At 44.7% G+C, this 13,136-nt stretch overlaps 1 protein-coding gene across 3 annotated transcripts in view; it reads left to right on the top strand.

The window, feature by feature from the left end:
• Positions 1 to 13,136, top strand: part of TNFAIP8 (TNF alpha induced protein 8) — a 117,077-nt gene that overhangs the window by 66,751 nt on the left and 37,190 nt on the right. The window contains exon 1 of one of the 3 annotated variants that reach the window (XM_037029013.1): positions 9,093 to 9,476. The exons of the other annotated variants lie outside the window; for them this stretch is intronic. Within the exon in view, the coding sequence (XP_036884908.1) occupies positions 9,446 to 9,476 (31 nt within the window). The 5' untranslated portion in view covers positions 9,093 to 9,445. Of the gene's footprint in view, positions 1 to 9,092; positions 9,477 to 13,136 lie in introns of those variants that run through there. 3 annotated transcript variants of the gene reach the window in all.

Below are 13,136 nucleotides of genomic sequence, written 5' to 3'. Positions count from 1 at the left end.
GGATGTGTAATGTAGAGGAGCACTAACTAGCAAAACAGTGTGGTGGCTCCTCAAACAATTAAAAATGAAATCACCATATGATCTAGCAATTTCACTCCTGGGAATATACCCAAAAAGAATCGAAAGCAAAGACTGGGACAGGCTTTCATGCACCGTGTTCATAGCAGCATGACTTGGCAGAGCCAAAAGTGGAAGCAATACAGGTGTCCACCGACAGAGCAGTGGACAAACCAAATGTGGACCACACAGGAGATGGACCATTATTCAGGAACATCAGCCTTAACTATTTAGGGAAAAAAATCCTGACACGTGCTACAACGTAGATGAACCTTGGGGGCATTGTGTTACGTGAGGTAAGCCAGTCACAAAAAAGGCACACTCTGTCATTCCAGTTTCATGAGGTGCCTACGGCAGTCAAAGTCAGAGACAGAAAGTAGATTGGTGGTTGCCAGGGACTTGGAGGAGGAGAGAACAGGGAGTTGGTGTTAAATGGGTCTAGAGTTTCAGTTTTGCAGAATCAAAAGCGTTGTGAAAATGGGTGGTGGTAAGAATTGCACAACCATGTAAATGCACAGCATACTACTAAACCATACCTTAAAAATGATTAAGATGGTAAATTTTTGCACTGTGGATTCTACTGCAATTAAAAATTATAATAAAGAAAGCAAACGATTTTTTTAAAAAAAGGAGATATTAACTTTGATGAGGACTGACCATTAGAAGTAAAGAGAATTCTAACGAACAGAGGAATAGCAAATGGAAGGAGCAGTCACTTTCCCTGGGTTTGAGATAGAGCCCCAAGCATGAGCTCCCCTCTCTTCTTCCATCCAGACCTTGCTGGAGTGGGGATGGCTGGCTCCTTGAATGGCGGAGAAGCCACTGGGGTGGTGCGCTGGTAAATCTTGCTGGAAGCCTACCCTCCAGGATGCTGTGGAAATCTGTGGGAGGGTTTCTCAGTGGAGGCACTCTGCTATAAAAATGCCTATGGGGCCATCAGCAGAATCTGCTGGGGGCTGGGAAGGACCGACCACCAGGCACAGCAGGAGGCAGTTGCTGAAGAGGGTGCCAGGTGCTGGAGGTGGCGTGTGTGTGTGTGTGTGTGTGTGTGTGTGTGTGTAGGAGTTTGCAGCAAGACCACTCCAGAACCAGGGGAAAAAAGTTCTTCCAGTGACATCTGCACACTTTATTTCACTGCCAAAGCTTAGAGTTGAACCTGCTGGTAAAAAAATATATATATTTAAAGTCCCATCTTGATTTTCTCACAGCAGGTAATGAAGGCTGAATTTGGAGGTATGAGGCAATAAATTGATTACTGATCACCTCACATCTTCTCAAACCTTGAAATTAAGGATTCCACCACGCTAATTCGCTGTCCCATATAACTTTTCCCAAAACACTTGCAACCACTGACAACCTAACTTTGCAAAGAAATGATGTCCAAAGAAATGTAGTGCTATCTAATATTACGCCAGGCGTGAGCTTGAATTGGCAGTTCATGCAGTGACCCGAGAGGTGCTGAACAATTCTGTGTTTCCCTCAAAATTACAATACACTGTAACATCTCTGTAAGTTTGCAGTAGTGGCCTGAGGCACCACCACGCACAGTTCAGGGATCTTACGTCTAAAACCGTGCATTCCTTTCAGCATTTCTGACCATACCACTCTAAGATATGAGAATCTAAGGTGCTGATTTGGTTAAGGGGACAGAGGAGCGAGGTGTAAAGTGAAAGTTGTGTGGGATCAATATTATTTTTGAAAACCTCTTAGGAATTACCCGACTGGAGAATAACATACCACCTTCCAGGAAATACAAGACCTACTGTATCACTGTTTCTGTTAGCATTGGAACAGGTTGCTGTTTCTTTGGGACAGGATGAAATAGTTGCTTTGTCATGAGAGGCACTGTGATTTGGAAAAAATACAGTCTCAACCACAGCACTTACCTCAGTGCTTGCGATGCCTATAATGTGAAAGGCAACACAAGACGCAGGAGTCAGGGAGGGACCGGCAAATCCCCAGCTCCATCTCATGCTTCGTCTGTGGCATAAAACCATTCAGTGGGAACCGTGGCTGATGCACCATTTAGATGGTCGCTTTTCCCTCTCTTCCTGTTTTGGGCTGATTGTACATAGTTGAATTTGCGAAAGTTAAATGTCATGTGATGGAACTTTGCTATCGAAATAGATTTTAGATTAAGAAATTGGTGGGTTTTAGCCACATTCTGTTTCTACTAGGAAATCAATTAGCTTAATAAGACCTTTTTTTAGGGAAGTGAACAGGCACACTATTCATGTTAGCAATTTCCCAGAAAATACATTCATTTTGGTGATATCTACAGCTTTGTGAACTTTAACTATTACCGATTTCTATTGCTCTTCTTTCAGGAGAAGCTGGATAACTTAAGTTTTATAACCCGACTCCTAATGGAAAAAAAAATGCTTTCTTTTAATGGCCCATGCCTTTCTGGGCTACCTACGGCCCATCCCCCATCCTGCTTGCAAAAGTTCTGCTTTGGTTCACAGATTCACCACCTGCTGAGTTTGTCTGTTGAGTTTCAGCCTTGGCTGCTTTTACCTGGCAAGGCTGGCCAGCCCAGTCTCCCCACCTCCCAGTCTTCTCTGCCTCTTAAACAGTGACTAGTTGGCACAAAGGTTAACTTCACAGACATCCTACCCAAGTCAGAAACTCGGTATAAAAATCAAATTATGACAACTTGGAGTGCATTAGGGCTTTCAAACCAGTCTCAGACCAGGAATCTATGGTCCAAATTCCACATATGGAGCACCACTGTGTTTCTTTGAACAGAATTGTAAATTCTGTTCAGAAACCTGGGTAATGCTTTTAACTACTCAGATGCAGTCAAGTAGGGCCCATTACCCAGTCTGTGTTGACATCATTTCCTACCCCTTTGCATTTGCGCATGGGAGAGAAAAGTGACTGTCACTGCCGCCACCTCCACCAGGACTGTTTGCCTCTGGGTTCCTCACAGTAATCAGTAACAGATGTGTGGCTGGCACCGCAAAGTTGTGTAACTGTCTCACATTGCATTCCATTGCAGTCCGCTAGCCAGTAACAGGGGGTCTCCACCAGGTCACTGAAAAGGAAAATTTTGTTAAAAATGTGTGTTTATTTCATCCCCAAATTATTTCAGTGTTGTAAGGAGTAAAGGCAATGCTTAGTTAGTTTGACAATCACTGCCCTTAAACTCGAATTTCAGTTCATTATGAGGAGGAACTTTCTAATGATGAGAAGGGAGATGGGCCCATCTCTTAAAGGAGTGAGTCCTTGTGAATAGAGGTAATCAAGGAGATTTGGATGAAGGCTGACTGCCTGTGACGTGCCTAGGAGATCTCCTCACCAGCGAGCTAGAGGGTTGGGATAAATGACCTTTAAGGTTACTTCCAAGCCTGAGTTTCTGCAACTATGTTTGTCGATCACCTTTTCCCCATGCTGCTTTTCTGAAGGAGAGCCAGGGGTTTGTAGGCCGGATGTGACGCCGTCTGGGCCCTGCCTCTGCCCTGCCTCTCTTCATCCCTGTGAATCCCTCCCGCAGCCCCTCTCGTGTTATGCCCATGCTGACCTCATTAACCTGGACACAGTAAAGAAGGTCAGTCCTTTCATTTTTCCTTTCTGTCGGTGGACCATGCCATAAAATTGCCGCACCTACCTCAAATAGTGTGAGTAAGGCCAGCCCCAAATAGATGCTCCACAGCCTGAAGCAATCTGGCCTTATTCATGAAAAGCATTTGGAAAAGTGACAGAGGGGGGCCTTATCATTTTCAGTGCTTAATCACTTTCTCGACTCATTTCATTATAGTCACTGCCCTGTTAAACAAGTGGCATCACCCCCATTTTACAGGTGTGCAAACAGAGCTCAGAGAGGTTGATGACTTGCCTGCTTTTAGAAGACAAACGAGAGAAGACCGAAAAACAAAAGGAAACATCCTCATGCAAATGAGGCAGTGCCTAGCGGGGCCCATGGAGGCCCAGGTCTCCCTAATTTAAGGGATGTTCTTCTGCAGGCTCCTGACAGCTTCACGTCAGAAGGGTTAATTAGGGTCCTGACCCAACTCTTCATTTAAACAAAGATTTATAGTTTCCTGTACCTGAATAAGTTGAAGCTATTGGATTTATAGCTTATTGAATGCATTGAAGATCAGCAATAGAATAACTATAACCTGCAGCTATGAGTGGAGCGTTCGAGCACGGGGATCTGAGCAGTCTGGGCCGGAAGCACGGCAGCTCTCTCTTTGGAGACCGCCCAATATGGCACGCTTTGAGCTATTCTTGTGCAAAATGAAGGACTTGACTTTTACACGAGTGGTTTAATAGAGTGAGAAAGTCTGGATAGAGGAGACAGGAGGCCGAGACTGACTGCATTTACTGTAATCTAAAGAACATTATTACTTAGTTATGTGACCCTGAGCAAATCATAGCCTCCCTTTCTTTAATTACATGTCTGTAAAATGGGTATGGTGACCCAAGGGAGCTAATTGGGAAGTCTGAATGAAGCCTATATGAATGGAAGGCATTATTGTTAAGTATTATAAAAGAAAGACCTCCTGTCCTAAATTCTTCAGATAATATTTTCAGACCTGATTTTGAGAGTGTGTGTGTGTTGTGTGTGTTTAACCATCTATTAAAAACTTATTAGCCAAGAAGATTTCTTAGGAGAGAAATAAAAGCAAACACTGAAAGCCTGGGAAACAATTGCATCCCAGATGCATTGCGGTCCCCATGTGCGTGCTCACCTTGCATGTCACTTCTTCCTGGCCCTCGGAATTCTGCACTCCCACTCAGAGCATTAGTGAGCATGGAGGATTTACTGAAGACGCCACTGAGGAGAGGGTTTACCTACAACAAACTTCAAACTACCAGGCAGGGCCCTGCAGGCAGCTTTCTCCCTCTTTCACCTGCACACCCAGTGTCCTCTGTGATTCACAGTGGTCCTGCCCCATGTTCCACCAGCCCCAAACCCCGCAACCTTAACCCAGTACCCAGCAGCAATTCGTAATCATAAGATCTCTTGAGGCACAGGGCATGGCTCCCAGGAAGGCACATAAGGGACCTCCGCTGTCACTGGGTGTTCCCTTCTCCAATTCTGGTAAGTAAATCTTAAGGCAAGGAGAGTGAGATCACCTGGGCCAGGCAGGGGCTGTGGCCCCTGCCCCCTCAGCCCCGCCTCTGTTTTGGAAGGTTAAGTTGCAACAGAGTGTCTGAGGAGGACAAGAAAGATGCACAGCCTGCCACCCAACCAGGTGAGGCCGAGAACACAGATCTTTTCCACGGTGAGGCGAGAGACTGAAAACGAACTTGATATATAGATTATGGAAGTCTTCAAAGCCTTTCAAAGGTATAGATATAAACTGTCATTATTTGCAGATGACGGTACTATACATCGAGAGCCCTAAAGATTCCACCAAGAAACTAGAGCTAAGAAATGAATTCAGTAAAGTAGCAATATACAAAATTAATATCCAGGAATCAGTTGCATTTTTTCTGTGCCAATAATGAACTACCAGAAAGGCAAATTAAGAAAATAATTCCATTTCCAAGTGCTTCAGAAAGAATAGACTACCTAGGAATAACTCTAACCAAAGATGTAAAAGAAGACCTGCACTCAGAAGGTGATCAAAGGTATAGACATAATGCAAGAAGAGTTGAGGACAGCCTCCAAGTCAAATCGGAGAAAGCTACCCTTCATACCAAGTATAAACCATGCTAATGTACAGATTCAGCCTCTAATCAGCAAGGTAGTAGTAAAATGTGGATGAAATGGCTGTTTGTGTGACCTGGGGTTCTTAATGACCTAGAAGCTATAGGTGAGTATTATAACTCACAGAGATGCTAAGTATTTTTCACTGCAGGGAATGTATACCATTCCCGAATGTGAGCAGAGGATCTGATTCCCCCTGAATAGACTGCACGTTCTCTTCCCAGCACTGCTGGTCTTCTCATTTGTGTGAGTCTGGAAACTTGCTGACCTCCCCTGTTCTCAACAGACGTCTGGGCAGCTGTAAACAAAAGGCCCAAAAGCCCAGATTTTTTAAACAGATTTTTTGAGGTACAATTTAAGAGGAGATTTAAATCTCTGCTGCTCTGTGATAAAGTTCAAGTTAAATGTGTTAGTAATAAAACTTCCTTAGAATCAAGGTGACAGGGAAGGTTGAGTTTTTTTGGCTGTGGTCAAAATGATCACAATTATGCCAGTAAACTCCACATAAGCTGGTCCCTTTTTTCCTGTGACCATGTAAATATTTGATAATGACTGACTGAAAAAATAGAATCTTAGCCAGCATTTTAACTGTCCCATCTTGACACAGAAGGTGGCAAGTTCATTGTTAGAGTCTGGTAGGAGTTCAATGTACTATTTAAATGAAGCATGGTATTAAATAAGGAATGTTGCTAACTTAGTTTCTATTTTGTATCAGGTTGTCTGTAATAGGTTGTAGGTATGACTTCCAAGCATATTCCAAATCACACTAAGTGATGTTGGAGTGTTTCTTAAACATACAAGAGTGAACAGGCTCTGCCTGCAGGAGATAAATCATTATGATGTACTATAGCATCATTGCTACATCATAGCATCATGACATACCAGGGCTAAAAGGTAACTAATCCCCTTTTGAATAAATGCAGCACAAAATCAAGAGGAGGTGTCTGACGTACTACATATCTGGAAGCCCCAGAGAACCAGCTGCCCTTTGTCACCATTTTGCAGGGTGGGGCATGGGGCAATGTAGTGCCCAGGGCAGATGGAGAGCTTTGAGGTTATACAAGTGACTGAGGAGCATCCTTATCCACATATGATTTTTTAAAAATAAGCTGAGCAGTCCTTGCACTTCGGCTAGATCAGGACATTTCTCTACAGCTTTCTGAGGATCATGGTGAATATTCAAAGATCACCCGAGCTGCTGAAATGACTCTAAATTGAATTTCAAGGCTGACATAACAGGGTTTGAACTGGTTGTTCAGCAGTTGTTCTCCTCTGCTAACCTGAGCAGGGCTGAAGGCCTTTTTGTGAACCTCGTGGAAAAACAAGTAGGGCGTTAAGGACATGTATTGTGATACACCTTATGTGGTTTTTACATAATTGGACTTGGCAGAAGGACATTTAAGAAGTAATTCTTTGGGGGACACTTACTGAAAGAAGAGGTGCAAAGTGAGTTCTGCCTGTGGCAGATGGCGCCTGGAATTTGGGTTGTCTGATTTTGCATAATCATCACCTAGAAAAGGTGTTGCATCTTTCTCCAGTTACAGATGCATGGGAGCTGTCTTATCCGTGCAGTGCACAGCCCTGGTGAGATCCTGCCCAGCTCCTGGGGGACAGCTGAGCTGCTCTCCCTGTGAAGGAGGGCGAGGACAGATAGTGGTGGGGGGCTTCCAGAATGTCCTTTCCTTGGATGGGATGGGAAAGCTCACCTCTGACTGGTGAGGGAGCATTTCTCTGCATTCAGAACGATCCTCCTGTCTCCTCCATGCACCTCAGGTTACTGGGCAGAGAGAGGTACTCATCTTAGCAGGTCCTGCCCCCGGACGTGCCGCCGAGGGAACACACAGTGCACCACAGCTTTCAGAAGGGTGCAGCCTGTTACCCTTCTGGTGGTGAGGTCAGTTTCCGGGAGGCTCTACAATACTGATATTTTCCAGATGTTTCTCCCCTCCTCTCCGACTAGCTATGTCTTCCTCTCATCATCGTTCCCTTTCGGGGACACTGAGATCAAGTTCCGCTTGGGGTCTTAGGCACGTTGAAATCATTCAGCAGTTGGAAGGGATTTACTATCTAGGCCTTATAGTAATATTTATAATAGCCTTCGCTGCTTGTGAATAGCATAAACACCTTTTTTTTCTGTTCAAACCCATTATTTAAATAAAACCCAAGTATATATTACAAAAATTTACTTTTAATGGTGTGATAGTTTGTAATAATGGGCATTGTACTTTATGATTTTCAAATCACTTTTTGTTTATGTTACCTTAATACCGAACATAAATCTGTGAGGTAAATAGTACTATTTTTATCCTCATTTTCCAGATGAGAAAAGGGAGGCTCAAAGAGGTTAAGTAATTTGCTTAAGGTCATACAAATAATGAATGGCAGAACTAAATTTTAATTCAGACTCTTTAAATCCCTGTCTTCCATATGTCCTTTTTATTAAGTTTATCATGGTGCCTTTCCTCTCTGGCTCCCTCCCCCGATATAAAAATGGGAAACGAGAACAAAAAAAAGCAGCTGGAAAATAAATTTGTTAAAAGAAAATAACATTTCTCACAGTTTCCTAGTCCTTTGAGTGCATTATTTGAGGACTTTTTGCCTTACATTGGCAATAAAACTACTGCTCTGCAAAGTCTCTCCAGGAGACAGGTATTTCAGAGCAGCTCTTGTCCCCACGTCTCCCAAGTACAAACCAAGGCTTTACAAAGCTAAAATGCCTTCCTCTCAGCCAACTGTAAGAGGCTGCCGGCCGACCAGGGGGCAGAATTGAGATTTGTTCTCCAGGCTCTCCAGCCTCTTTTTTCTGTCAGCATTTTGCATACCCCACCCTGCCTTTGGCATTTTGAAGGAATTTATCCAGGGTTGCTCTGAGTAGCTGGGGAGGGGATGGCGCTCTCCCTCTGAGGATGGCCCTTTGGAGTAACCGCAGGGCAGTTAAGCTCATCCCGAACAGTGCTCGCCCCAGTTACACAGAATGAGTAAGCCGCCTTATCTGCTTTTCCCCCCGTGCAAAGGTAAGCGGCGGAGGCTGTCCCCGCTTTCTTTAAAAGGCCCTCCTCTTGGGCTTGTGAAGCAGGTCCTTCCAGTCACTCGGACCAATATCCACGTAACTTTTCCTAAAAAGAAAAAAAAAGTATAAAACCAAGCAGCTATAAGTTTGTAATTTTTGGTGTATAAGATCCCCAACACAAGGAAAGTTAAATGGGCGTCAAAATGTAACCCACAGATTCAGAAGTCTTTCTTTTACAGCCAGTGCATTCACTGTTTCTGCAGCACACGCTGAAATGCGCCCTTTTCCCCCTTTATTGCATATGTATTTCACTGGCTTTGCCTGTCTCAGTTTCGTTTGCCTGCGGCACCCCTCTGCCGTCACCTCCGAAAGCCAGGCTGTGGTCTGGCCCTCCTCCCCACCTGCGTGCGCCCCTGGCCCGGCCCGCCGGCCCCACCGACCCTGCCAGGCTGCGTCTGCCCTGGGACTCGCTGCTGCGCTCGCCCCGGGGGCGGACTCCTGCCGCCCAGCTCAGACGCGATTCGTCATTCTTGCAGAACTTTCCCCCTTAAAATCCCTGCACAGAACCAGCCCTCCCTCCCCGGGGAGGTTTTGATTTTAGTGGCTTTCTTTCCTTTTATTTTCCATCGTGTTTGGGTTTTGGCTGTGGATCGAACTTGTGGCGGGTCCAAGTGCAATTTCAGAGGTAATCGCCCCAGAAGGCGGGTGACCCTGACACCATGCACTCCGAAGCAGAAGAATCCAAGGAAGGTATGATTTTGATTTCTCAGGGACCGGTCAAGTTTTGCGGAGGAATGTGGAGAAAGGGCGTAGTAGGGGAGCGGATGAAAGTATTATAGTGAGCGGCGGGTATTTTGTTCGCTTTCCCTGCTCCCTCATGGCTCCACTGGAGCTTCATCTGCTGAGTCCTGCATGCGGGTGGGAGGAAGAGTCAGACCTCGCTCAGCCAGCCCACTACAGTCTGCTTTTCAGATTTCGCTGGAAACCGAACGGCCACAGTAGTGCCCCCGAGAATGCAAAATAAATATGCTCGGAAAAGCACCGCCTGCTTCAGGACAGGCCACGGCTGGGTCCCCTAGTCGAGTCGAGCGTCTCTTGAAAAGAGCTTCAGAAGTTGGAAACGCTGCTGTGTGTTTCGGCCAAAAGGGGAAGCTGAGGGAGGGGGAGAAGTGAAAGCTATTTGGGGAATATATTTTTTTTCCTTGCTGGCTGTTCAGCAGCGAATTCATTTTGTTGGGGGCTGAAGAGATATGACTGGAGCCTTGTGCAGCTTGGAACTGAGGAGAGTTTGTTTCTAACTTTGTCTGTTTCTAACTTTGCCAAAGCAAAGGGTTTCATTTACTCCTAACAGAGAACGGGTGACAAGGCTGGAAAAGCTCCAACCCAAACACGATTATACGTTGGTGTTAGTACGTGGAGTTTATTTGTGTGTGAGTGTTTGTATGCTTTGTTTCCTGAAGCTTTGTGTATACAAAAGTACTCTTGTGCATGGAGGTGGCAGTAGGGATAGTTGGGCAAAATCAGAGAGTAAGGGAGTAACATGTTCAGGGTTGTGAAATTTCTTTTCAAGTAGCCTCTTGGCCAACTGGTAAATTTCAAGTCTATGGCGGCAGCTCCGGGAGCCTGAGAAGCGAAAAAGAGTCCCCTCATTTCTTCTCCCTTTGGTAGCTATCAGTGAGGGAGACCCCTGGGAAGTTGCCCTCTCCAGTCTTTTACTGATTCCCCTCCCAAAGCAAAGCTCTGTGTTTCCTAATGTTATCTCCGTGGGCTGACGTTTACCTTATTATTATGCCGTGTGGGGGAAGCAGTCAAAAAGAGGGGCTTGTTTTGTAGAAACGTGGGGCTGCTGTGGATAAAAATGACAGCCAGGGGCATTGTTTCTGAGCTTGATGTGGATCTTGGGGGATTAGCATTTCCTTGCCTTGGCCTCCATCCTGATGATGGATACTTTTCTGTCTTTTTACCAGCAGTTTATAGTAAGTCAAAAGTAGTCGAAGAAGGGCAAAGAGGAAGTGGGCTGAGAGAATCCAGTGGTAAACTTTTTGCATTTATATTTTTTACTTTATATCAAATTTATTGCAGTATAGGTTTCAAATGTACAACTCAAGAAAACATCTGCACACTGTGTTGTGCGCCCATCACCCCAGAGTTTCTTTCCATCCCCCCAATGAACTTCATCAGTGGCACGTAGCACTTAAAATGATATTTTCTCCCAAGCATGTTTTTTCTTTCCTTTGGGTAAAAAGGAGGGGGGTGGAAAAACAGCATCCAAAAGTATATTATACATTTCTCTAGCAGCATCCACATTCTTTCCTCCTGCCCAGCTCACTGGTTGGGACCCTGAAAAGGAGTGTCAAGGGGTCCCTTAATGGCCCCTCCTACTTGTTCCTCATTTTCCCTCCACTTGTCATTTTCATTCTCACATCAGCAGCAAATTGTCTGGCCTCCATGCTTCTTACAGAAAGCCCAGAATGTTTCTTTTAAAGTAATATGAGGTGCCAGAGTTGTAAATTCATAGCAATTAGGGTAGGATATGAAATAATTGCTGAAGGAGACTAATCAAATACTTTATTAACAGATGGAATCATGGTAGCTTCTGCCAGGAGATGAAGAATGTGCGTCTGTCTGTGTGCGCATGTTGTGTGTGTGTGTGTGTGTGCTTGTGTATATCCCGGGAAGCTCCTGCAGGGCTGGTTACTGTCTGGGATCTAGAACCACCACTCCGATGTCTATGAAAGGAGCCATGCTGTGTACATAGCATCTTACTCTGTCCTTTTTACTCCTTTTCCCTCTCCTTAGCTTTTGTTTTTCTACCATGGTCTTATGTATCCCATTCAGTGTGAGATCACCACAAGCTCTTTACGATGTCTGCATTGCAAGAAAATTGTCTTCAGATGCTTCATGCCTCATTTGCTGTGATGGGAGATATTTTCAAGTCTTTATTCTGAACTGCAGTGTGAAACCAGTACACTTTGTTTGGGGTTGAATCTGAAAAAAATATCAAGTCAGATTCAGAGGCCCTTGGAGGCCAACATATTTATGAATGTAGAAGCAAATGACTGGGGATATTGTTAAGGCTTCATAGCTTGGAACGTACTTGACTCCATGCCAGGAGTGCTGAACTTCCATCCTGAGCCACCTCCTAAAGAACTGATTTAATTTTTCTGCTTACAAATGAATATGTGATCATGCTTGAGTATTACACAGAGAAGAATAATCCAGGTCTCACCTTATTAAAAGCTGAGTAATTTAAGATATTCAGGCATAAAATGATAGGAAAGCAAGAGAAATGAAGGAAGAAACCCACTTTATTTTAAAAAGGGAAGCCATTAAAAGGAAAGATACCAACCATTTCTAATAGATGAGGGCTTCCTGAGGAGATAGGTCAATGGTCATGTTTTTGGCATTGAGCTGCTTTCTGTTGAGTAAATTACTTAATTAGGTAGTAGGGAATGGCAGTTAAGATCTCTGAGGACCTTTCTAGTGCTACGCATCCTGATATCCAGGGTTCCTTGGCCCTGGTTATTAAAACTTTGGTACCAGAAAGCAAGGAATCCATTGTAAGGAGGGGCCACCTTGAGAGAACTTGGAAAAGAGTGAGGGTTGAGCTGTGAGGGAGTCCAGCTCCGCCTCCATTGCCCATAGTAGCATTTCCCACCACCACCTGGCCCAGGAGCAGCCCTCACCAGCCAGCCCTATTTCACAAAGAAAACAGTAGCTATTAGACAACTCTCTCAGCTCCTGCTTCCAGACTGACAGGCTCACCTTCACCTACACCCACCCTCCCGGTGTCTGTGGAACAGGTGTGTGTCTTTGTCACTGCCGATGACCACTCCTTCCACCTCGGGCTCCTCACCGCACCAGTTGGCCTCATGTCTTCGCTGGCTCCGTCTCTCCTGTGTGTAGATGTGCTCAAGCTGTCTACTTCGGGGTGTTTGCACTTGTTGGTCTTTTGCCTGAAATATTAACCAATCCACTTGGCCCCTTTTCTTGATCCTTCCCTGGTTGGAAGTTTTTTTGATCTTGAGCATAAATCAGGGTCCCTTACTGTCCTTTCTCAGAGCACCTATTCCTTTTCTCGCTAGCACTCACCACGCTGTTTAGCATCTCTTCTGTAAACCACAGGCTCTTCAGGGCAAAACCATGTCTGTTTTATTCTGCACTGTAGCTCCAAAACCTACCCAGTAACAGGTGATCATTCAATATTTTATAATATGAATGAACGATCCCCATTTTAAAGGGTAAGCCTGAATATTTTATTTAATTTCAGACATTTATCTGTCCTTTAAAATGAGACCTTTAAAGAATTTAAACACTTTTGCATGGCTCCTACTTTCTCTGTTTTCTCCCTCATCCCACAGAAGTCTTTTCTCTACCACTTCACTGGAATCACCCAAGTCACCAGCGTCA

Source organism: Sturnira hondurensis, unplaced genomic scaffold (assembly GCF_014824575.4).
Source record: "Sturnira hondurensis isolate 20B ecotype Veracruz unplaced genomic scaffold, ASM1482457v3 Scaffold0001509, whole genome shotgun sequence".
NCBI lineage: Eukaryota > Metazoa > Chordata > Mammalia > Chiroptera > Phyllostomidae > Sturnira > Sturnira hondurensis.
Note: the sequence above shows the minus strand (reverse complement) of the source record. Positions and strands in the feature narration are given on the sequence as shown.